The sequence below is a fragment of the Mytilus edulis genome, chromosome 7 (assembly GCF_963676685.1).
Source record: "Mytilus edulis chromosome 7, xbMytEdul2.2, whole genome shotgun sequence".
Lineage (NCBI taxonomy): Eukaryota > Metazoa > Mollusca > Bivalvia > Mytilida > Mytilidae > Mytilus > Mytilus edulis.
In genome coordinates this window covers 79988479-80016070 of record NC_092350.1, presented here as the reverse complement: position 1 = coordinate 80016070, position 27592 = coordinate 79988479, and the positions used below count along the sequence as shown (strand labels likewise).

General features: G+C 31.2%; 1 protein-coding gene and 2 long non-coding RNA genes across 5 annotated transcripts; 2 read left to right on the top strand and 1 right to left on the bottom strand.

The window, feature by feature from the left end:
• Positions 1-1977, bottom strand: LOC139483442 (dentin sialophosphoprotein-like). Its single transcript, XM_071267465.1, has 2 exons — positions 1920-1977; positions 1-1544 (listed from the first exon to the last, which is right to left on the bottom strand). Exons 1-2 carry the CDS (start codon positions 1975-1977, stop codon positions 1-3), a joined length of 1602 nt encoding a protein of 533 aa, XP_071123566.1.
• Positions 1978-12060: 10083 nt separating this feature from the next.
• On the top strand, positions 12061-14122 carry LOC139482314 (uncharacterized). The gene is made up of 3 exons (XR_011654828.1): positions 12061-12195; positions 12975-13052; positions 13696-14122. It is a non-coding gene; the product is annotated as an uncharacterized lncRNA (long non-coding RNA).
• A 6255-nt stretch (positions 14123-20377) lies between these two features.
• On the top strand, positions 20378-25448 carry LOC139482315 (uncharacterized). 3 transcript variants are annotated; one of them, XR_011654830.1, is made up of 4 exons: positions 20386-20401; positions 20788-20810; positions 23541-23618; positions 25003-25448. It is a non-coding gene; the product is annotated as an uncharacterized lncRNA (long non-coding RNA). The 3 variants fall into 3 exon arrangements; XR_011654831.1 differs by lacking the exon at positions 20788-20810 and having other exon boundaries at positions 20378-20401; XR_011654829.1 differs by lacking the exon at positions 20386-20401 and having other exon boundaries at positions 20703-20810.
• Positions 25449-27592: the final 2144 nt, after the last annotated feature.

Genomic DNA, 27592 nt, shown 5'->3' with positions numbered 1-27592 from the left:
TTAGTCATCTTCGATCTCATTTTCCTCTCCCTCATTCCGTCCCAAATTTGGAAACATAAATTTACCAAGCTTTGACGCACGAACTAACGAGTTGTTATTTCTTGAATGAAGAAAATTCGGCCGCTTTTGAATTATTTGACGCTTGTCATTTCCTCTTTCTTCACTTTCCTTTTCAAAAAGATTCATTTTTTTATTCCTGAAAAACATGCCATTATCTCCATTCCTTTTCGGAATATTCAAGTGAGGCAAAACGATATTAATTACACCTCTATTAGCATTATGATTGCCTATATCCTTATGCCCATCATTTGGTTCTTGTCTGTTGATCGCGTTTAACCGATTGTTCGAATTGTTATCTTCTATTTCTTTATACTCTTTATTTGATTCTTGGCTGATGATCGGGTATAGCTCATTGTTTGAATTGTCGTTAATGTTGTCTGAATCCATGTCTACCCTTTTATTATTTCGTCTGATATTTCCGTTATTCTTTATTCGAATCAGACTGCTTTGTTTAATCAGGTCAACGGAATCGTCTCTTTTCGTATTACCTATGTCAGAATTGAAATCAAATCTGTTATTTTCTTCTACAGTATTTACTTTCTTAGACCATCTTATTTTGTTTGGCTTCGTCCAAAAATCTGAATCTGAATCCCAATCAAAGCTATCATCTTCATCGTCACTTTCAGACCTTTGTTTTAGATTGGTTTGTTTTCCCCATTTATTTGAATCATTGCCATCGTCACTACTTTCTGAATTCCAGTTAAATCTATCTTTTTTGTTATTTTCACGATTTCGCTTCATAACGTTTTGTGTAAACAATTTATCTGTTCGGTCGTTACGTCTGTCACTAACATCTGAATCCATGTCAAAACTGTCATCATCTCTAAACTTCCTTTTCCTATTTGACTGTTGTTTGATAATAGTATGTTTTATCGAAACAGCTGGTTCATCGATTTCAGTCTCACCAAACTCTGGATTCCGGCTTAATCTTTGATCCCTCCATCTCTTCCTAGACCCTATTTTAAGAACATTTAATTCTTCATCAGAATCGTAGCTGTCACTGTCTATGCTATCAGAATCGAAACTTTTATATTTTCTTTTATTTATCTTTATTACATGTCTTGAGCCGTCTGTTACTTGTCTCCAATCACTAGAATCAGAATCAGAATCTTCCCAACTACCACTATCGTATAAATCAGACGTTACCGACTTTTTGCGGACTTCATTAGACTCCTCATTTGAATCCCATTCCCAAGAACCAGAATCGTCTTTATCAGATTTATCATCGGAATCATAACTGTGGTATGCATATTTTTTCAAATTATTTGAGTTAGAACTGTCCGATATTTCAGAATCAGAACTTTCCCAAATATCTAACCCGACATTTCGTCTGGAGGTCAAGTCTGGTGTTCTGTGATTTATATTTGCAGACCGCCCCAAAATATTTGAGTCAGAACTCTCAAACGAATCAAAATCAGAACTTTCCCAGGATTCTGAATCAAAATGTTCCCATGAATCCCGGCTAGGCAAATCTTTTACTGTTCCTAAAAAATAAATGAAAAATACTTTAATAATGTGTGTTTTAAAATCATCTTCTAATGTTATTATTTTTTACAAAGTTCAATGGAATATTTTAAAAATAAATAGTTCCGAAAAAAGTTTTATAAGCAAAACATAATAAAGCAGTTCATCGCTTGTGTTTGAGACTAATTTGATATACTCTCTTTTCATCCTATATATTTTTAAATTCTTATGGCTTCACTGAATTTTTTCTTCACATATCTGACAATGTCTACGAAAATATTGTTTCAGTATGTGCTTAAGTTATAACTAAACTATCTAATCATTTAACCTTATTCCAAAAGAAGAACTACTATCACATATTACTAATGCCAGTTTGATATAAAATAGATACTTACTTGTATATGATATACAAACACAAATAAAACAGATAAGGAGAACATCTTGTGTCCTCATGTTTGCCGAAGGATTATTATGTATCTTAAGTAATTTATAACGTACAGTTACAAGCCCCTTTGACCTGATGTTTATATGTATGAAAGTAATTATTTTCAACAATGATAAACGTAGTTTGATTATATGCAGTTGCCTCAAACCAAAGCACCTGCATCATCGTAAATCATTTTGATAACTAGTTAACTAGATGGCGTAATCACCGTATACCCGGTTTTTTCGCGGGGTGTAAATTTTCGCTTATTTTCGCAGATTAAACAAAATCGCCAAAATAAATTCCACAAATTTATAAGTGTACATGCAAAGGTATTGATAAAAGTTTGAATGCGCCAAAATAATGACCGCTAAAATATTTCGTATACTAGTGCCTTATTCAATGAAAATCGCGAAATTTTACACTCGCGAAAATAACCCGCTATATATACGGTACTACTTCGAAGATTTTAAGGAATGAAAGTACAACTTCTTCATCATTCAAGGGCCACATCCTCTGAACATTTAAAGGTTCGTTGTATCTATTGTCTACCTGACCTAAGCCATACAACCTTCAAATTGTGTTCAATTGATTCTAACCTTGATATATATGAGTTTTGAACAGCGGTATACTACTGTTGCCTTTATTTATAACATATATAAAATTATTTTGTTTAATTTGTTAAGCTGTACCTAAATCTAAATGAAGATACAAAAAGAAACATTTAATTCTAAATTAAAAGTTCCACCCATAACTTAATTAACACAAGTCATATTTCCACCCAATTATAAACACATTTGGACGAACATTTTGTTGATATCTATATTTTGCATTCACAGAGTTATCCTTTTCACACACATGATCTTGTCTCTAAATAACGTGTTATGTTAAGGTTAATAAGTAAAAAAATCAGTGATTTTCTGTAATTTGGGAAATAAAAGTAATCTAAAACAAGAATGTGTCCCAAGTACACGAATGCCCCATCCGCACTATCATTTTCTATGTTCAGTGAACCGTGAAAATAGGATAAAATCTCTAAATTGGCATTTAAAAATATATGTAAACAAGGAAATGTTGTATGATTGACAACCAGTCGGAAACCAGGTTGAAATAGAACAAAAGAATCGAAGCTCTTTGTTAGAGAAGGCGATAAATGCTTACTGTAATGTTTACTATAGTGACAAAAGTTTTATTTTGAAAACACCATTTGCATAAGTTTTCAATTTATTTAGTACATAGTTAAGCAGAACATTAGATATCAAGTCGACGACATGGGTATCTTTCAAGTTGGATGTAGAAAATGCATAACCTCCGATTTAAAAAAAAAATTTACCACGGACGGAAAACATATCAATCTATTAGTTCAGTAATTTTCGTGTCTGCCCTTCCATTATGTGACTCAAGAAAAAATTCCAAAAAATGGGTAACAATTGTATCGAAAAGAGAAAATCGAGTGCACCTTTTTATGTTCCGGCGTGTTTGAGTTGAATATTTTGTCTTGATATCGTACAAAGCAAGAAAATTTCATACATCGTCTCGCTTCAGATTCTATCATTTTTATATATCAAAGCTACAGGTTGACTTTATAACATAAAAAAAATCACAGTACTAAAAGATGAAATATATGGGTCAAGTGAAAAACCTATCTAATGAATCACAAAAACAGAGTAGGTGTGTTCGAATAGCTATTTTTTTACTGAAAGTACTTGACGACAGTCTTTCAAGTTGGATGATGAAAATGCATATCTTCGAAAAATTATAATTTTTTGTGTGTGAAAACTAGGGTTTATAGTCTTCAACCACTAAAAAAATCTAGTCTGCCCTTCCAGGAAATATTTAATTAGAATTTTTTTTTAAATGTTTATGAATTTTCGAAAATTCCACCTGACAACCGATCAGACAATAGTTTTAAGTTAAATCAATGCAGACAAGATCATTAACTAATGCTCATTAGCTAGTTGATACATTTGTCTTTTAAATTACAACTGACATATAAGGATCGTAATGGTGCAATGTGGATAAATTTATCGGTTGCCGAGAGGAAAATTGGCAGCGCGTCATCCCTACAATGGCTTCCATTTCTACGATTGTGAAAAAGAACTGGCGTAATGGGGAGATAATTTTGACGAAGTAGAGTCCTGACTGAACATCCACCAAAGAACAAGGATGTTGACAACTATAGGTCATCGTACGCTCTTCAACCATGATCAAAAGTCAAACCGTATAACCTTTTCTATTAATTTTAACAGTTTATCTTATTAAAACTGTCAATCTACAGGCAGTCTAATGGCAGGCATTTAAACATATTTGACCTCACTATATTCTTTTCTCATTATAAACAGGAAAACATACTTATATATAATAAAAAAAAAAGATGTGGTATGATTGTCAATGAGACAACTCTCCACAAGAGACCAAAATAACACAGAAATTAACAGCTATAGGTCACCGTACGGCCTTCAACAATGAACAAAGCCCATACCGCATAGTCAGCTGTAAAAGGTCCCGAAATGACAATGTAAAACAATTCAAGCGAGAAAACTAACGGCCTAATTTATGTAGCATGGCTTTGAATGCTTCTTTCGTGAATTTCTTCGAAAGAGCGGAATTTATTTTTATTTTTCGGGTTATGAATATGTTTCGTTTGAAGAGAATGAACATAGGTAAACTACGATTGTCTATATTTGACTGACTGTTTTGTATCTGAATCATCTGAATTCATTGTCATAATAAAATTATTTTTGTATTGCCTTTTTATTTTTTTTTATCTATTTATCATCACTGCTCATGCTTTGTCATAAAAGATTTTCTGAAATAACTTAATAAAACTGACCTTTTGGTGTCATGTGGTCTAAAAGTACACAAAGAAACCGATGAAATAAATCGTATACCAGCTTTCATTTCCAAATGAGAGTATTACATCCCTCATGACTATTATCATTTTATTTATCATTAATATATCCGAGACTCATTGATTGGTTATAATTGCTATTATCATTATGATATTTTAGAATGCTAAAAATCATCATTATATAAATATGCGATTTGCTAATCGTAAAGCTTAAATCAAGTAATTCTTTCTATGCTGGAGAGTGCCCTACTACCAATCAGACAAAAAATAATTCTTTTTACGTCTACAATGAAGATATTTTATAATGCTTGAAGTTTTAGTTGTCAAAGTTGGGCCTGATAATAATGTATTTTTGTGCTTTGAAGTAAAACAGATTTCATGAACGAGTCAATATAAACTTTTCCCGAAAGTAGCGGACTAAGATATAGTTTTGTCTTTGTAAGCTCTAGTGTAAATTGGAAGCTCTATTGTAAATAGTATCAGATGCACATTCCGACATTCAACATATTATTTGAAAATAACCTTCATAAAAAAGTTATACAAGAAATACAACTCATGTCGTGTTATACGAAATATTTTAATAATAGTTGTTATCGTTCCTTAGATATGGAATTAATTGTCACGCAGAAATTGTGTTGTCAAGTTTTTGCATATTTTCCATTACTTATAAAGGATATTGTTATTATTGGTTGACACATACTAACGTTATACCTCTTTTGAAAATAAATATTGGGCTGAGGGTGTGCATATATGATGAAGAGATGTGTATTTTATACAGTATATTGTAAATCATTGTATGGTATGTGCTAAGACATGATGCTCTGAACACAATATATAAGTACCGCTGTACTTTAGTATGTATTAGTTATGGTGCACTTGGTTTGGCATATTATATTACTAAGTATTTCAATTTGATGGTATGGTTGAAATATTTGTTTTTTCAAAGTGAATTTGAATAATCTGAAAAATTAATTTCTCTAGTTTGTTTTGCTTCAATTATATATATGTACTATACTTAACCAAATCAACAAAAACAATATGAAAAAATGGAAAACAACACGTTTAATAATTTCATGCGTCCGAAGCACTTTTCTGGACTCCCCTTCATCAGGAACGCTCAAAGCCAAACATTTGAAGTCCGAAGATGTATAAGTACCGAAACCGTTGAAGAGCTATATGACAAAGAAATACCTAAAATAAATAGCCAAATTCATCTAAAGTCAACTTTGCCTGAGGGAGTTTTAACCTTAGTTTCTTAATAATTTCAAAATGTATAAACAGATAATTTTAGAAAAGTTTGTTAAATCATGTCAGTACAGAAGTACTGACTAGTGAGCTGAAGATATCCTCGGGGACTGGTTATTAGACAATATGACATTATGATATCCTAGTCTGGTCATCAAGTTATTCTTACTTTTTATTTATTCGATCACTAAAAAAGGGGCGAGAGATTCCAGAGGGACAGTCAGGTTAAGTGACATACGCCATATGCATCGACTAAATTTGATATGAAATAAAATACTTAAGTAACAGTACTGTATCATATCCTTTTTGATATGTATATATTAACACTTACCTACTAAAAATAAGTACTCTTAAAAAGTAGTGTCTTTACAAGTAGAAAGGAAATAGAATTTGATCAGTGAATATGGTTGACAAAACACCTGCCATTTAAAAACAAAATATAATATAATGTTATTTAATTTTTCAAACAATTTTCGACTTAAAACCTCAAAATATTTTGCTATAAAAAAAGAAGATGTGTATGATTGAAACAACTGTTAACAATAGACCAAATGACAGAAAATTAATAATTGTAGGTCACCGTGCGGCCTCAAAATTAGCAAAGTCATACCGCATAGTTTTGGGGTACTTAATATTGCTGTTCGGGGTGAGCTAATGCTCCGTGTTGACGACCATACTTTGACCTATTATGGTTTTATCTTTTAAAATTGCTGCAAGTTTTGTTTAATTGACATCAATTTTACATATATCCTTGTTGGTAAAAAAAAAAATTCTCAAATTAAGTAAAGAGGGGGGACAGTGAAAAAACTATATGATTTTTTTTTAATCCTACATTGAATTTTTGACGTCGTCTCTAAGTAAGTACAAGAACTAACAGGTGTGGACACTGAAATATGCGAACAGTCGTACTTTTACCAACTCGTTTTTCTACTAACTCATTCCAATTTTTAGTTGTTTCCATATACTGTATAGTTGCTATTTTTTATAATATAAAATTAAAAAAACCCAGAAAAATCCATGTTTTGATTTGAAATATAGTCATTAGGATTCATAATACGGTGGACATAAAACTGAATAAGGTGGTGTTAATTGAATTTATTTAGAAAATGGATCTTTTCTACGTTTGGCCGTAAAAGGATTTATAACTGTACAGATTAAAGTCTGCTTTTACAGCAGTGCAATTGCTGCCCATAATAAACTGCTGAAACATGGATAGGGGGGAGATGTCAAAGAAACAACAACCCGAAAAAGTAAAAAGCAGCAACCATAGGCCACACATGGAACTTCAATACAGGAAGAACAGCCTGCACCCGGAAGCAGTTTCAACTAGATGTTTCCAATGATCCTGTTTACAGCTTTAATTAGTTCATCACATCCAGTAAAAATATGAAGCATATCTATCTGGTTTTATTATTCGGAAGCAAGAACAGGCCATCATAGATTTAATCTGCAATAATGGCGTGGTAAACATTTAGGTTCATATAAAAAAGAAGATGTGGTATGATTGCCAATGAGACAACTGTCCACAAGAGACCAAAATGACACAGACATTAACAACAATAGGTCACTGTACGGCCTTCAACAATGAGCAAAGCCCATACCGCATAGTAAGCTATAAAAGCCCCCGATATGACAATGTAAAACAATTCAAACAAGAACACTAACGGCCTTATTTATAAAAAACAAAATGATCGAAAGACAAATATGTAACTCATAAACAAACGACAACCATTGAATTACAGGCTCCTGACTTGGGACAGTCATATAATATATATATACATATATATAAATAATGTGGCGGGGTTTAATATGTTAGCATGATCCTAACCCTCCCCCTAACACGGGACAGTGGTATAACAGTACACCATAAGAACGAACTATACAAATCGGTTGGAAAAGGCTTAACTCATCGGATGGACAAAAATAGAAGATCAGTCTTTTTTTTCGTATTCTTGTCAATTGACCTTTTTTCAGTTAACATTGTTTTACAGTCTGAGTCGAAAGTTTGTAACTATTTATATCAGTTATGTCTAATAAATATGTATAACAATTTGATTTGTTTAATTAGTTATCAAAGGTACCAGGCTAATAATTTATTACGACAAACGAGCGTTTCCTCTACATAAGACTCATCAGCCACACTCAGATCAAAATAGTTAGAAAGCCAAACAGGACAAAGTTGAAGTAGTTATCAAAGGTACCAGGATTATAGTTAAGTACGCCAGACGAGCGTTTCGTCTACATAAGACTCTTCAGTGACGCTCATATCAAAAAATTTATGAAGCCAAACAAGTACAAAGTTGAAGAGCATTGTGGATCCAAAATTTTAAAAAGTTGTGCCAAATACGGCTAAGGTAATCTATGCCTGGGATAAGAAAATCCTTAGTTTTTCGAAAAATTCAAAGTTTTGTAAACAGGAAATTCATACAAATGACCACATTATTGATATTCATGTCAACACAGAAGTGTTGACTACTGGGCTGGTGATACCCTCGGGGACAAAACGGCCACCAGCAGTGGCATCGACCCAGTGGTGTAAATAGTTATCAAGGGTACCAGGATTATAATTTAGTACGTCAGACGCGCGTTTCGTCTACATAAGACTCATCAGTGACGCTCATATCAAAATATTTATGAAGCCAAACAAGTTCAAAGTTGAAAAGCATTGAAGAGCATTTATGACCCAAAATTCCAAAACGTTGTGCCAAATACGGCTAAGGTGATCTATGCCTTGGATAAGAAAATAATTATCGTTTCGAAAGTTCATACTTTTGCTAACAGTGAATTTATATGAAATGACCATATAATTGATAATCATGTAATACGTGTGTGTATCAACAAGATGTCCAGTCTTTATAGATGAGTGGGATAGTTTTTTAACACTAACCTAATCAAATTTTCCAAAACATTCCTCACATTTAAAACTCAATCCAAGTTATCTCAAGATTGTCTCTGGGTTTTTCTATTGCTCTCGGAAATGATCTGTAAATAATTTAATTTTGGATGTAACACGTCTTCTGATTGGCTGACGTTATTTTGTTATGAGCCCATAGACATATTTTAGTCATGTGACCGTGACGTCATCAACGTTTTTTCATGGTTTTCTACTGTTTATTAACAATGGAATTTAGAATTAAATTATAAGAAATGACTGTAATATTTTTTCTGTCTATTCGAAATAACATAAAAAATGTGGTGCACACTGTTAAATAACCCGCTACGCGCGTTATTCAGTGTGCACCAAATTTTTTATGTTATTTCTTCATAGACAGAAAAAATATTACAGTCATTCCTTAAATATGTATCTTTGCGTTACAGTAACCTTTATTATTAGTATATTAGCATTTAACACCATGATCATTTTTCTGTTAAGCATGTTTTACCAAATACTTATTCACTTAAACAAAAGTCTCATTGATTTCACCTATATTATATATGTTCAATGTCTACAGTTGCATAGCCATTACATTGTATTTATCAAGTCATAAGACTGATGTATATTTTGGAAAAAGTAAAATAACAAAAATGCTTACTCCAAAGGAAATTCGAAACGGAAATTCCGTTATAAAATGACCAAATCAAAAGCTCAATCACGAAAAAACCACCCGAATGGTATCCAAAGAGGGACGAAAGATACCAAAGGGACAGTCAAACTCATAAATCTATAACAACTGACAACGCCACATCAAGTTATATATTTGATCAACATTTGTTTTGCAAAGTCAGTATCGAATTATGTGACTTATTAGTGTTTAATGTATTAAACGTATAAAAGTAATTACTTTCTCCTATCACGTTTAATATTTGAGATAGTCCTTATTCTTGATTGTTTCAACTTAAAAAGGAAGTCAGCTTTCATCACAATTATTACTGCCTTCCTTTTCAGCCTTCTTTTTTGTCCATATATACTTATTTAAGTAAAATTTATTAACCTACGCAAAAAGTAAAAACAAATTAAAATAAAATTAGTAGAATTGTCGATATCTTATATTTTGGGTCCTAAATGCTCTTCAATTTGATATTTTTTTTAGCCTATTTATTTGTTGTTAATTGAGATTCACTGATGAATCTTTTGTAGATGAAATGCTAGTAAGGCGCAAAATAAGCACTTTATGCCCGATGAGTTTATTCGGAGTTACGGATTAAAATTTTCACAAAACTGTGATGACATCAGTAATTCTGCTGGTATCACGATCGATCGTCAGGGATAATGCAATATTGTGATGATTTTTCGAAAGAAACGGGAGTCTTTCCACAAAATCAAACTCATATCTAAATATAGCCTTATAACACTTCCCATTTTGAAAGACTTATATCTCTGAACAGGGCCCATTAGAGCGTGATAACTGATGTAAGCGCACAAAATCGTACAGCAGATTAATTTCGCGATTTTCATTGAATAAGGTATACGAAATATTTTGGCGGTTATCATTTTGTCGGATATAAAACTTTTGTCAATACCTTTTTTAATTGGAGGAATTTATTTTGGCGATTTTGTACTATCCGCGAAAATAACCGGCTATATTGCATATCAAATCGAAATTGAGAACACTCTATATTTACATTGGATGCACGAACTATCAAACTGGTTTTATAAAATATTCATATTTATTTAAAAACACATATATGATTGAGCTTCAGGAGCCTCTCATATACATACTAAATCTACTTTATTGAGTTTTGAGAATTAATAGTAACGATATATAGTATAATATGATTTAGTGTTCTTTATTCATTAATTTAATTAAAGCCTAAATTGATTATAATAGAAGGTGTCTCTCTTTATGGTGAAACAATTAGGAATCAAATACTTGCCATTATTAGTTTTATAAATAAACTCGTCATATATACCAGAATCGAAATTTAGTATTTGCGCCAGAAGTGTGTCTCGTCTACAAAAGACTCACCAGTGACGCTCAAATCAAATAAAGGAGTAGGTCCGGTTAGGACCGATTTTGGCCTCAAATTTCAGGTTCATCTGACGAAAGATTTTGACCACTTTTTAAACACTTAAGTGTCTATTTTATTTGAATTAATTAGTTTATGTGAAAGACTTTAACAGATTTAGTCATTGAAAACGATCCGATTCAAGCTCAAATATGAAAAATCTACCTAATATGCCGAAAAATGTCACTTTTCAGATGGTTTTTGGTAAAAATGAAAGTGGCCGCATCCGTGTTCATCCTTAACCTTTATATATGTTATGTATTATCATAAAATACAACTTACATTTCAATATTAAGGATGAACACAAATGCGGCCACTTTCGTTTTACACGAAAACCGTCTAAAATTTAACTTAAATGCTAGAATTGTGAGGATTTCAGTAATTTAGCATGACTTAATGGTGCTAGTACCGGATATATGTGCATTTTATTGCCAAACACAGCCCATATTTATATAGCAGAAGCATTCTACTGTCCAATAAATAACTAAAGGTTTACATTTTAACAATTTTGTAAAACTGCTATATTTTGGGGCCAAAAAGGGGTTTACTGAACCTACTCCTTTAAAAAGGCCAAATAAAGTACGAATTTTAATATAACACCCTTTAGAAGTCATGAAATTTTGTAATGACTTTGAAAAATGAATTTTCTTAAGTGACATTAATTACATAAATATATTAGTATAAAACTTATGAGTTGATCAATGCATTATTTTAAGGTATATGCCACTATAGACGAGGTAAATTAAGGACAAAACTATAATTGGTGATATCAATCATACCTGTTCTTAAATAATCTTAAAACTTGTTTGATGCGTTTCCCTCAGTTTTAGTTTGTAACTTTTCTCAATCGATTGATAAGTTTTGAACAGCGGTATACTAATGTTGCCTTTGTTTAAATGGGTAGGTGTCTGGTAGAACTATTTTAACTAAAGACAACAAACAGAAATTATTGTTTACAAGGGTTGGTAGTACATTTGTCCGGGGTAATGTGCTATTTTAAACTTATTTTAATTACAGACTTGACATTATTTGATTCCAAGAACACTAATAGAAGGTCATATCTAAGCACCTATTTGCCTGATGATAAGTAATTTAACTACTAATTTCCGTTTGTAACCAAAGAGGTGCTTGGTAACGTAACTATTTATACTGCTGTATTTGTGAAGTTAATACATTTATAGTAATTGCTAATCTTCAAACTCTGGTAAGTTTTTCCTCATTTGTAACTTTTAAAGTTTAAAATGAAAATTGCCAAAAAAATTCTCTTGTTAAATATGATGGTCAAATGAATGATTTTGTCTTGAAAGTTTGATAGTGAAATGTGATTTAATAAAACGCAAATATACATACATGTTAATGGATTTCAACTAGCTGTCAGTAACTGCAAGTACTCTCAGATTAGTGCTTAGTGTCTTTTTTTGGTTGGGTTATACAAATATCCGGCCGCGTCCATGCACTCTGTTTAGTTAGATTTATTTCTATTTGTATGCTTCTGATGAGTTAAGCCTTTTAAAACTGATTTTGATAGTTTGTTCTTATTTTGTATTGTTACAGCTCTGTCCCGAGAAGGGGATCGGAGGGTTGGGATCCAGTTAACATGTTTAACCCCGCCACATTCTATATGTATTTGTCTGTCCCAAGTCAGGAGCCTGCAATTAAGTGGTTGTCGTTTGTTGATGTGTTAGTTAGTTTTCTCGTTTCAATTGTTTTACAAAAAATGTTTTTTATTGCTGACTATGTGGTATGGGCTTTGTTCATTGTTGAAGGCCGTACGGTGACCTATAGTGGTTAAATTCTGTGTCATTTCTGTCTCTTGTGGAGAGTTGTCTCATTTACAATCATACTTCTTATTTTCCATATGCATAAATCAGTGTAGCAGTAAAGAATATTGGAATACAATTAAGAAAGTAAAGCGGAATTGATAGAAAGTAAAATAAAATTTCCGAACAATCTTATTTATCATCAAAAACTTTGTCTTCACAGGAAGAATGTCGTCAAAGCTGTTTACTGCGCTCGTTCTAGTTTGTGTGTTCTGGTTAGAAAATACTAATGCCTGGTGGGGTAAGTTTTCATAAAGACTTTAGTTTCCCGTTCAACTTCTGACCTTTAAACCTTTGTTACCTTTTTTTTATAAAAATCTCTGTTTATATGGATAAACTTCAACATCTTCAATCTCAAATAAAAGTCTGCCGAATTGTTTAAATCGTCGATATTCTATATACTTATACCTCTTCTTGAATCTTAGTCTTATTCTTCGTTGTCTTTTACACAAGTGTTTTTCATTCAAAAATAGTACATTTGTAAATAGGTCAATATATCAGACCTCGAAAAATGAAAACACCTTGAATGCTGGTGTCGTTTTAAAAAAGCGCACAAAAATACCCAGTTTAGAAGTCTAGAAGCGCGTTTTGGCTACACAAATACCCTCATTAAAAAAGGGGTTAGAGGCAAACACAAGTTGAGAATTGAGGACACAAAATTTCGATTTGTTTACCCAAGACATTCGGGAATATGACCAATATAATACGATTTTTATTGTAACTTGACAATAATGAATATAAACAAATTATTACACAGAATAATGGCACACTGACAAAGAGCACGATATTAAAGATATAACACGAACAGAAGACAAAAATATTATGATTTGTTTATATAATATTTTAATTTTAATCTTTATCTTTTGATTTTGTTTTTATATTAGGTAGAGATAACACTTATGTTGTTAATAACACAGATCATTCAATCAGAGTATCTTTGGCATATGGTGGGCATGCATACAGAAGAACAGTTGGAGCTGGATCATACACTAAAATCGAAACGGGAAAAGGCTGGTTAACTTTATGCGTAGAGAATGATGTTTGTCGTAGAGAGAGAACCGACACAAGCTTTATCGTCGAGTCATATGGAGACAGTGTAAGACTCTTCAAGTCTGTATATGGAGACATCTATGAAAAAGATTGGTAAAACATTAAAAACGCTGATTTGAAAATCTATATAAACAGTAAGACTGTATTTACAATAACCACTTTAATGTTTTATTTATGACATGTTTCAAAATATCCATGCAATCTAGAAGATTCGTATGATAAAAGGCTTTTTTACTGAAATTAAATATTTGTTTCTTTTAATAGTTTTGTTATAATATTCTGCAGAACTTAAAAACGAATACTAGTACTTATTTCTAGTAAAAGTATGAAAATGGTTAGAAATTTCATTCTGGACTTGTCACTATTAGCTTTCAATTATTTGCCAAATGTTTACTTTCCGGAATGATACCTCCTCTCCTGTTCTAAATGGTAAAATTGAGAATGTAAATGTGTAATCTGTCACAGCTGAAGGCCAACACAGCGAAAAATCTGGCAATCGGAGGTGGGCCTAAGCTGGCCCATCAATTGTGTTAAGTGAAAATCGATTTCACACAAAACTCAAAAACATATAAATGTACTAAAAGTAAAATAAACATACAAGACTAACAAAGGCCACAGGCTATATAGCTATTGACTTGGAACAGGCGCAAAATGCAGCGGGGTTAAATATGTTTTTTTTTTAAATATTAACCCTCCCCTATACCTCCATTCAATTTAGAATAAATAAACACACAGAAATACGCACAGTAAAACTCAGTTTACTTAAAGTCCGAGTCCGTTGTCAGAATATATAACAGAAAAAAAACTGAGCAAAATGACAATTATACTTAAAATAACAAAGGACTACTAGCAGTTACTGACATACCAGCTCAAGACCTCAATTAAACTGTTTGAATTAAAGATTATGTCTTAATCATATAAATATTAAGCATAATCCCTTCGTTCAGTTTGTATTCTCATTTGTTAAATTTGTATGCTATTTCAGTGAAATACTAGAGAAATGAAACAATCTCAGTCTGGAACAATTGAAGGTCTTGTCACATAAAATTTCTAAATTATTGATGAGAAACTACTTTCAGATTACTCAAAGTTACTTTTGGCGTCCAAGCATAGGTTTCGTCATACTGATTCAAAAAATATATGGTTTCTATGTACTTTTGCCTAAAATAAGGGAGATATCAGGTACTTCCTGTTTATTGAGGATCACTTCAGGTCTCTAATGATAGGTTTATGTATGCGTATCATATGGGTTTTATATATAGTTTCTAGGTGCTTTTTCATAAAAACAAAAGTGTAAAATGGCAACTTCCGGTTTTTAAGGTAACTTCAGGTTGATATTTTTCAAGGTACTATCTCAACCAACAGTTTGAAAGACCATATGGCTTTATTGTGAATAAAGTTGGAGTAATAAGCAATTAACCTTTAATTAAATCATTTCAGGGAAAAAAACCTCCCATTAGATATCAAAGGATTATTTTAGACCAAATGTATCATATATTCATCACAATGAGGCACTAGTTCTTTTATATATACTAGAACACTAACGCGATATTGCGTGTTCGTGACTGAATTAAAGTATATAACTATGTGTTGGCCTTATTTTAGCCTGGATTTTGAGTATTGGTATTGTCATCTGAGAAAGTCATGCTGATTATAAGATGCACAGTTTTCTCTGCTTTCAAAATCTTTTTGTTTGAACCCGCAACTTTGAACTTTTCAATTATTGGTAACATTAATTATTTGGAAAACAAAAGGGCGTAGAATAGAGTAATTTTAAATCAACAGCATTGTCCTGTATTATTCATAGATAAAATTGAATTCTTTGATTCGCCGTTTTACGTTATGCCGGCTAACACATTGGAAACTGTACCTATACCCCTTATTTTAAGTCTAGACTTTAAGTATTCGTATTGTCGTCCTATAAAGTCATGCTGATTAAAATACAACAATAGGAAACAATGTCAAAATGAATGAATTTAGTAGTGTCAACCCTCAGATTGTGACCCGTGTATATAGAAAATCCTAAACACACCGTTTAATGGTGCGCCTGTCAGATGCGGAACGTACAGATAAGGTAATAGGTATCAGGTGAATATACTATTGGTATCGGTATCGGATTCGACCTGGAACTTGTTAACTATTGGCAAAATAGATTATGTGGAAAACAAAAGGGTCTTGAATTGTGTAATTTTTAATCAACACCAGAATCCTATAGTATGTTCTTTACGTCATAACTACAATCCAATTCCCTTTCATGAATGTGACCTACCGAGTTGGACTATTGACTATTTACTGGATTTGTTATCACAAAGCAACATGGTGGGTGCCACATGTGGAGCAGGATCTGCTTACCCTTCCGGAGCACGGGAGATCACACATAGTTGTTTTGTGTTTGGTTTTTTTTGTTGGGGGTGGGGGGAAGGGGTATTCTTTTGGGTTCTATGTTTTGTCATGTGTACTATTGTTTGTCTGTTTGTCTTTTTCATTTTTCGTCTGGCGTACTAAATTATAATCCTGGTACCTTTGATAACTATTTAGCCATGGCGTTGTCAGTTTATGTTCAATTTACGAGTTTGAGTGTTCCTCTGGTATCTTTCGTCCCTCTTTTAGCTTTACATAAAGTTGAATTCTTTGATTTGTCGTTTTTTTTTCACCATGACGGCTTACGCATCATACCTTGTTCTTTTAGTATAATAGATATCTTTAAAAGTGACAGAGAAGATAACAAAACAAGGCGAGGTCTTAATGACCTTGACCGCAGTTTCATTTTAGTGAACCAAAAACCCGAAATACATATACCTTTGGTTACTTTCACCTATCATTCATGCTTTACATAAATGTATCACTTTTGTCAAATACAGAAGGAGAAATAACTCTCATATGGAGTCTTCGTCAAAGGAGTAAGCCCAGTAACACCCTTTTTTTGCTCCAAAATATAGCAGTTTTAAAAAATGTTTCAAATGTAAACTTTTAGTTTTTTATTGTGTTACATAAATATGGGCTGTTTGTTTACAATACAACGTACTTGTATCGTGTACTGGAGTCATTAAGTTATGTTAAATCACTGAAATCTTCGAAATTTTAACATTTTGGTTAATTTTGGACGGTTTCCGTCTGAAATGGAAGTGGTCGCATTTGAGTTCATTCTTAATGTCTAAACTTAAGTTGTTTTGTTGATAATATATAACATATATAAAGATTGAGTATGAACACGGATGCGCCCACTTTCATATTTGACAAAAACCATCTGAAAAGTGACATATTATGGCATATTTGATAGATTTTTCATATTTAAGCTTGCATTTGAGCGTCTTTAATGAATAAACCAGTTCAAATTTAGATCTCACATAAACTAATTAAATCGACTGAAGTAGACACTCATGTGTTTTAAAGGTGTCCAAAATCTTACATCAGATACACCTGATTTTTGAGGCCAAAATCGGCCCTTACCGGACTTTCTCCTTTGTGAAAAAATCCTGAGGATACAGCGAGCAACTTGGTAAAATGAATTAGTCGCTTTTTTACGGTTACGGAGGAGACGCTATAACAAGGAAAAGAGTGTTTTGTGGGGGAATATCCAACGCGCGTCTAGCGTATTTATAAATTTAATCCTAATATCTTTGATGAGTTTATTTACCCCACAGAGAAACATATTCGTTTAAGCAGGGTCAATTTCAAAGTCGCTTAAATTGTGCGATATCACACATCAAACATCTTGCGAAACAAAATGTACACGGAAATAAATAAGGCGGTAGAAGAAAAAAATTAATCAGGATCAACCCAATAAGCCTTTCCACAGAAAAGTTGAATTCCCTAAATAAACACATTCAATGAAAAGGTCTTTTTTCTTCAGGTGTAATTCCGCCAAATCATAGTACGTCAGATCCGGTTTCGAACAAAAATGAGTCCCAAAAATATTCCCTTGTATTTAACTGTTGTAGAAAATTATTAATCTTGATTTTCCTGCCAGTATTGGTTTATATGGCTCTGACATTAACATAACATATGAGCCTATTGGAGCATTTTCAACATTGATTACCAATCTGGTGTTCCTTTTAACTTTCATTTCCCCTGTCAAAGTAATCCCGCTAACATGTTTAACCCCGTCCAATCATGTATGTATGTGCCTGTCCCAAGTCGGGAGCCTGTAATTCCGTGATTGTAATTTGTTTATGTGTTACATATTTGTTTTTCGTTAATTTCTTTTTACATAAATAAGTCAGCTAGTTTTCTCGTTTGAGTTCTTTTACATTGTCATTTCGGGGCCTTTTATAGCTGACTATGGGTATGGATATACTTATTGTTGAAGGCCGTACGGTGACCTATAGTTGTTAATTTCTGTGTCATTTTCATCGTTTTTGGACAGTTGGTCATTGGCAATTACACCACATCTTTTCTTTTATGATAAATAAATCGCATTGTAAACGGTTTTAGCTTTAAACCCGGATTTGTTTTCTCTAAATCGATTGATGACCTTCGAACAGCGTTCACTACTGTTGCCTTTATTTAGAAGAAACGAACACATATAACCACCTGCAAAATAAACTCTGTTAGGTGATGTGTATTGACCAGCATTGCAAAAGATGCATTATATTAAGGTATGCACCTCTATAGACGATATGCAATGATGAGGAAAAAAAGACATTGGTGTGATAAATCATGTAATTGTAAATAAAATAAAGAATGTAAATAGGGAATGTGTCAAAGAGACAACAACCCAACCAAAAAGCAGACTTTATTGTACTTGTTTTGGTGAATAAAGTTTGCTAGTACACATTTTACAGAAGAATACAACTGTGTATTTTTTCACAAAAAAATCTTACGAGTGAAATTACTCGTAAGGCATAAACATTTCAGTATAACGTACGATCAATTTGAATCATAACTTTTTTTGTGAAAAGAGTCGCCGATATTTTCATGGTTGCCGTTGTCAAGTAAAATTATATATTTGAACTTATCTAATTACATTTGTACACTCATCAAAGGAACCGGGCTACAAATTGTGTACGCCCCTTTCATTCGTCCTTATAATAATCATCAGATATTCGACGGACTTGACCTTAGGGTGTCCAAACACTCACTTGTTATAAAATCGTTCAAGTGTTCACATGTTATACAGATAATATTTTAAAATTATATATTTACTGGATCAAGAACATTCCAAGAAAAATTATCCTAATGTCAATAGCTTGAACATACTTTGGAAAAGTGGGATAATGTTTTATATGTCAAGCACAACATTTATATAAATAACATGCACTAATACCCAAGGACACGCGTGTTATTTGAAAACAACATATTACCGACTATATCATTACAAGAGGCAATACAGAGTCTTCAAAACATACAAACAAGTATGAAATAATTTCTCGTCAAATGTGAAAAAAGTGTTGTGAGATTTTAAACCTACATTTTATAAGCTTTGATAGATTTCGCATTTACATTATCATACATGTTACAGTAGTGCATCGGAACATTCCTGACCTTGTTGATAAATATTCCGTATGAATGTCACAAACTTTACATGATGGTTTTGAAGTAAAGTGTTTAGTAACTGGTGTTGTTTATCATCTGAATTGTTTTAGTATTTTTTTTTTTATGTCTTTGTATATTTTAAATTATACTGTTTATTCCATTTTTGGCAATAAAATGTGGAGTTGGGTGGGTCCTTATACTTCCTGCTATTGTGTTATTGCGCTTTAGTCATGTTTTGTTATATTTTCTTGCATTTTTGCGTATTTTCTTTGGGTGCCTTTAAGTCATTTTGGTTTCTTTGTTGCATGAGTTATTTATAGTGATTAAGATTTTTTGACAATTTGACCTATTACATGTATTATTTCTGTTTGTTGTGCTCATACATTGTTGCCAATATCATGGATTTTTATACGACTATCATACAAGTGTGAGGTTTTTCTAGCTAAGCTATAAACAAGGTTTTTTTCCACCATTTTCTACATGATGTAACTGCCTGTAACAATTCAGATATAAGACACTTGTTTTCTATTCGTTTGATGTGCTTTTGATTTTGACAAACGTTTTGAATTTTGCCTAGTTTCGGTTTTTTTGCATATTTGCTTTTTATACATTAATTGAATGGAACTTTGTGTTGATAATGACGAAAAATGTCTTCCTTTTTGTGTTTTAAGGGTAAAACAATTAGGAATCTAATACTTATTACTATCAGTAGAAATTTATTACTGACTTTGCGAAACAAACTTTATTATATGACATTAATTGAAAATCTATATGAGTATCTAATGTGTGAATATGAATCTTCCGAGTTGATCATGCATTATGTTAAGGTATATGCCACTACAGACATATTAAATTGATTCTTATATAATTGCATAGCATGTACTTGTTGAAATGAGTAAGTATTTAAACTCATAATAGATACCAGGATTAAATTTTGTAATTTCGCCAGACGCGCGTTTCGTCTACAAAAGACTCATCAGTGACGAATCCAAAACAGTTCAAAAGGTCAAATTGAGTACGAAGTGAAAGAACACTGAGGACCAAGTTGTGACAAATACATCTAAGGTAATCTATTCCTGAGGTAGAAAAACTTAGTATTTCAAAACATTCAAAAGTTTTGTTAACAGCTAATTTGTTAATATGACTATAGCAATGATAATTCATATCAGCACAAAAATTCTGACTACTGGGCTGGTGATACCATTTGATAGAATTTAAAAAGAAATTATTTTGGTTTCCAAGTGTTATACTGGGTAATGTGCTGTTTTCAACTACTTTTTAATATAAACTTGACATCATTCGGTTCCGAGAACACTAAAAGATGATTATATCAAAGCACTTATTTGTATAATAATATGTAATTTAACTACCAATTTCCGTTGTTGATTTAAGAGGTGCTTGTTAACTAAACTATTTATATTGCTGTGTTTGTGAAATTAATATATTTACAGATATTGCTGATTAACAAACTCTGGTAAGTTTTTCCTCATTTGTACCTTTTTTGACATGCGTTTAAAATTAAAACTGCTCAACAATTTTTCGCGATAGAAAGGCTAACAAATAAGATTTTGATTTGTTAACTTTTTGAGTTTAAAATATACAAAAGAAATCGAATATATATCCAATTCCGTATTGCAGCAGAAAAAATAGTATAAAGTAAAATATGATTAATATAAAATGTAATATATAACGTCTACTTTAATTAAAATATAATTACCACAAAATTAAATATGATTAAAATAAAATAGAATATGTATGAAATAAAACATAAATAATTGAAAAATAAATATAACTGATATAAAATAGAACATATATTAAATAAAACATAAATAATTGAAAAATAGATATAATTGATATAAAATAAACATAAAACAAAACACAATTCATGTAAAGTCAAGTATAATTGATATGGTATGAAATAAGATAAAAAATAAATAAATATAAGATAAAATATAACTTATATAAAATAAAATTTAATTGATTCTAAGTAAAAATCAATAAATATCAAATAAAACATAATTGATATGAAATAAAATAAAACGTATATAAAGTTTAATATGATTAATATTAAATTTAATGTAGTTAATATAAAATATAATGTAACTAGTATAAAATATAATATGATTGATATAAGATATTATATAATTAATATAAGATATACTATAATTAATATAAATTATCAAATGATTAATATAAAATATGATATGTTAAAAATAAAATATAATGTAATTAATATGAAATTTAATATAACTAATATAAAAAACAATATGATTTACCTAAAATATGATATATTATAATAAAATATAATATAATATAATATAATATAATATAATATAATATAATATAATATAATATAATATAATTTATCATATGTTTAGTAATAAATATAGTAGTTTTGCATATGTGATAAATAGCCTGGTGTTTAATCCATATCGCGCAACTTTGATGCGCACCCTTTATCGCATACCCTTTATCACACCCCTACCCTTTATCGCATACCCTTTATCGCACCCCGACCCTTTATCACATCCCTACTTTTTTTTTTTTTTTACATAAAGTCAGTTTTATTTTTTTTTGCTCAAGAAAAATTTTCCTCAAAATAGGTCAATTTTTTCAATGACGTCATTGTTTGGTATGTGACGTCACGGACGTCAAGTTTTCTATATTGTATGTGATGTCACGAACGTCAAGTTTTCATATTTTTGGCACACTAAATGCAACTATAAAAAGTACAATACACACAAATAAATACAATAATAAACAAAATATATTTTTTAAAACAACAGCACGCAAATTGTAAGGTGCTTTGGATAAGTAATTGAGCAGTTCTTTTAAGGCCTTTGAAACAAGACAAAAGTAAAACTGAAGGTAACCCAGTGCTATGGATCAGAAAACATTTCATATAATATAATACTCTTCTGTTGAAATATATGATAAAGCGTATAATACATGACAAAATCCGTATCACATGCCGTATCACCCTCGACCAATATCATCCCTCGGGCCTAAAGGCCCTTGGGCTGATATTGATGTCTCGGGATGATACGACATATGATACGGATTTTGCGATGTATTATTCTCTATATAATATAATATAATATAATGTAATATAATATAATATAATATAATATAATATAATATAATATAATATAATATAATATAATATAATATAATATAATATACACAACATGGAAACGTAAAAAAACGGTGCTAAAATGTGTTATAAGCCATATTTGTTTAAACATTTAATACATATAAGTAAATTATCATTTAAATTAATTCAAAACTATCTATATACGTTATTTTAAATAGTTTAAGCATGTCACTAATTCAGTTTGCTCCGTTCTTTTACGCCAATTTAATAGTGTGTTTATTTCTGGGAATGTCAAATATTTGCCTCTACCTAGAGCTCTTCGATCCAAAAGAATTGCCGTATTTGACCTATTAGAATCGAAATAATTCATGGGGGCTTGAATGTATCTACAATTTACCACGGTTTGTCCCTTTATGCCGATATTTTACCCCTCGCTATCGCTCAGGGTAAAATATTTGTCATAAAGGGCCAACCCGTGATAAAATCACGATATATTCAAGCCCCATGAATTATTTCTTAAATATAATATAATATAATATAATATAATATATTATTGTATAGCAATATAATATTTCCAACAGAAAGTAACCAAAAGTTAGCGTGCAATAAATTCTAATATTGTACTAGTGCAATAAATCATCAAAAATTCATGACGTCATCAACGACACAATCTTAGTTTAAACCATTTTTTACTTTCAAATATTATATTGCTATACAATAAAAGGGTTATTGCATGAATATTGGAAAATATTGTCCCTCGTAGAACATATATTGCACTCGCAAGCTCGTGCAATATAAAATTCTACTCGGGACAATATTCCCCAATATTAATGCAATAACCCTATAATATAATATAATATAATATAATATAATATAATATATAATATAATATAATATAATATAATATAAATATAAATATAATATAATATAATATAATATAATATAATATAATATAATATAATATAATATAATATAATATAATATAACATATCATAACATAACATAACATAACATAACATAATATAATATAATATAATATAATATAATATAATATGATATAATATAATATAAGATAAAATTCCCTTACCATAAAGAATTTTATCTTCACAGGTAGAATGTCGTCAAAGCTGTTTACTGTGCTTGTGCTAGTCTGTGTTTTCTGGTTAGAGAATACTAATGCCTGGTGGAGTAAGTTTTCATAATGAGTTCTCGAGTTTTCTCCCTCTTATTGTTCAATACTTACCTGTTTTCTTTAAGACTTTTTGTACTTTGTAGCTGTTTCTTTATATGTCGGTTTATAAGAATAACATTCCCAATAAACATTTTCCCGAATTATTTGAAATTAGTAAAATTTCTTATTTATTTCCCTTTCATGAATCTTAGTCTTGTTCCAAGCAGCATGTCACTTCCCTGTCCTATTACTCGAGTATTTATCATTCTTAACTTAAAAAATGGTACATTTGTTTTGTCTTTTTGTCTATAATTTTTTTTTAATTAAATACATATATCTTAAATTAAAATGGAAATTCTGATCGGACTTATTTGAACTTCAGTGATTGATTGTGTGTTGCTCAACATTCAGTTTAAAAAATGTTATGCATGTTCAGGACGACAAAATACTTAAAGTAATTTAAGCATAAGACAATAACAATCAAAACCAAGGAGTTAACAAAGACTAACAAAACCAAAGGACATTTACATCAACAGTTATACATAATAATTAAGAAGCAACACGAACTCCACTAAAAACCGGGAGTGAAATCAGGTGCTCCGGAAGGGTAAGCATTTCCTACACCGTATACGGCACCCGCACCATGACGGTGCCGTTCCAAATTTTATTCGTGACATTGATGTGCTAACATTAACGTAAATATATACAAGTAATCCTTAACGTTAGTGGTTAATTTTAAACTGACCGATTGCAATATGTTACATTTAAATTAAGCAAAAGTTTGAAAGTTTTTAGTCTATATAACCTCTTTATCAATAGTTAATAAATTTTATCTATTTAACAATTCAGTTTGATCATAAAATCAGCTGTAAAGTCTATATAATAAATGTCCAGTTTTCCTTCCACTAACCTTTTTCCTAGATTATAAATAGTTTTATTTGTTTTTAAAATCAGATTGTATCTGGGTGTCGTACCATAGTGCCGTCTCGTATTCCCGCTTGTGACGTACCGGATTTTACTTATTTCTTAGTTCGTACTTAAAGCATGAGAAGCACGAAGGGTGGTGCATGTGGAACATAATCAGCTGACTATTTCATGATTGTATGCCAGACGCACTTTTCATTTAAACCCGACTCAAAGGCCAAATATTGTACGATGTTGCATAGCATTTAAGACACAAAAATACCGAAAAAATACCGTAGACAACATGATAGGTCCTACAATATTACCATTATTTTCACGACGATCGTTGCAGCTCAATAATTGTTAAACATAAATAAAAACTTATACACAGAAATAGTAGCACACTAACAAAAAAAATATAACAGAAATAGAAGACACAACAAAAATCTGGGTTTGTTTCAATTATATTTTAATTTTAATTGTATTTTGGTTTTTTAGGCAGAGATAACAGTTACATTGTCAATAGATCAGACCAATCTATACATGTTTCGTTACGCCATGGTGGTCATACAACAACAAGAACAGTCGGACCTGGATCATATACCAAAATCGGATATCGTTCAACCTCCGGTATAACTTTATGCGTAGATTATACTATTTGTTCTGATGCGGGTTCCGACAGAAGCTTTATCGTCGATGAGTATAGAGGAAGTTTAAGGATTTTCAAATCTGTCTATGGAGACATTCATTCAATAGATTGGTCTAAAAAATGAACAATGCTGATTTGGAAATGTATATAATCTGTATTTAGAAATACCCACTCGTGGTATATTAATTAGTCAGTGTGTTTTCAATGATATATTATTAAATATCTGAATATAAATTTAAGAAAATCTGGATAATATTGCTTGTTTTAATGAAATAAATATTTCTCAGTTTATAAATATGTTTTGTTATAATTAAAGGTTGCTCATTTTCTCTGCTTATAAGAAATAAGAACATATTGCAAAATACATCACGGAAACACAATAGTAAAATAAATGATGGACACAGAATGACGAAATCATTTGTAAACAAAATTGGTAAATAAATTCGCAACCAATAAAAGATGAATGTTTTCTCATGCTCCACCCCCTACTCCTTAGAAAAAAGCAAACGCTTGGAACTCAATTTTTTTACAACTATAGGGTTATTGCAATTCAACTATTGAGAGAGATGAAATAAATGTTGGTGCATCAAATTTCTAAGGTAAAAACAAATCTAACAACCGCTCCTCTCTAGCATGTTGGAAGAAATTTCGGTGACTAATGTAAGAACTCAAACTTATATTTTTGGTGACAAGTTGGGGACAGACAGATGATTTGCATCCTGTAAACACAGAAAAAAAACTTTATAAATTGCATACGTCCAGATCGCATTTACTTGCACCAGAAACTCTAAGGGGAGTTTTACAAACAAAGGTTATTTTGATTTTTTTGTTTTATTGTTTCTGTTATATAGTAACAACAAAAGCACTACATATTTGATGATCTTAGTATTCTGAATGCTCACAGAAGAGGCAAATCTAAATTTTTAGATATACAATAACTGAGGTTACTCGTGCAGGAATGACCTATGTTCAGAACTGTAACTGACAACGAGGTTAATCATGTGAAACTATACACATGCTTTTAACACTTATCGATAAGTTGCTATAGTCTTTCTGCGTTTATCCAGCATATTCTCTTTGTTTATTACTGGATTCAGTATCTTGTTCTAAAATTGTTGCATGAAGGAAACGTTTTTATTGTTATGGTGTCATTAAAACCTGTGATGGATTCTCTTTTTGTTTTTGTTATTCTTGTTGATAAAATACCTAAGATGATGTTCAGATATTTTGTGTTACCCTACAGTTTTTTTCTCACTTAAAAATCGAATATCTTAAAATGTATTTCGTTGACACTATTCCTCCGTAGTATCTTGAAAGACTGCTGTTATAAAGTATTTGGAAACTTTAAAGACGTGTTTGGATATCAACGAGTGTTAGGACTAACCGAACTATCAAAATACTCGTAAATAGAACAATAGGTAAGACGACTATCTGTTATGAAGCGCTCTTTTGTTCCGGGTATTTCAAACGCACATGTGCCATGTGAAGGTATATGCGGAATAATCCTGGGCGTTCCAAATAACTGAAATCTAAACCAACTGCTTTTTACAGAAAAAAAGTGGCAAAGTAATTTCGTTTCACAACATGACTAAAAACTGATTGTTTATAAATTAAAGTTCAGAATACACGTAGTTCATATGACCTTCAATAAATTCTTCTAGACAAATAAAGGTAACTGTCCGTCCTTCACTGATAAAATATTTATGAAATGTCTGATCTTTCAGTCCATATATCAAGATCAGATATTGGAAACTTTGAATAATAAATTTTTAAATCTAATAATCTTCTGTTTTGCCATTAGCAATTTTTAAATAACCTTCTATTTCACTGAATGACACTTACGGTGTACGATGAAATAACGGACGCGTATCAGATATAAATAAATCAAGAATAACATTACATATACAAAATTTATTAATATAAGATCAAAAACTTTTTCTTGATTGCTTTTGTTTTTTTTCTCTCAAACTCATTTTTTGTACATCGCTTTTCATTGAAATGAATAAACTTTACAGTAAAAAAAAGTGTTGTCATATGCATGAACTAACTCCGAATCAGTTATTTCCTACAAGTATTTTAGTAAACACATTTGAATGTGCAAAGTGAAAAACTAAAAGGACTATGTTCAGTAAGACCCCTTTTCAGCCCCAAAATATATCCGTTTTACAGAATTGTTATAATGTAAACTTTTAGCTAAATATTGGAAAGTAGAATACTTCTGCTGTACAAATTTGGTCTGTTTTTGACAATACAATAGATATAAGAAGATGTGGTGTGAGTGCCAATGAGACAACTCTCCATCCAAATTACAATTTATAAAAGTAAACCATTATAGGTCAATGTACGGCCTTCAACACGGAGCCTCGGCTCACACCGAACAACAAGCTATATAGGGCCCCAAAATTACTAGTGTAAAACCATTTAAACGGGAGAACCAAC

What these genes read in the sequence shown, in the direction of transcription:
- LOC139483442 (XM_071267465.1), bottom strand. Translation starts at nt 1,977, where the DNA reads ATGAGGACACAAGATGTTCTCCTTATCTGTTTTATTTGTGTTTGTATA. An exon ending in TGTTTGTATATCATATACAA is followed by an intron (nt 1,545 to 1,919) that starts GTAAGTATCTAT and finishes TTTATTTTTTAG; the next exon opens with GAACAGTAAAAGATTTGCCT.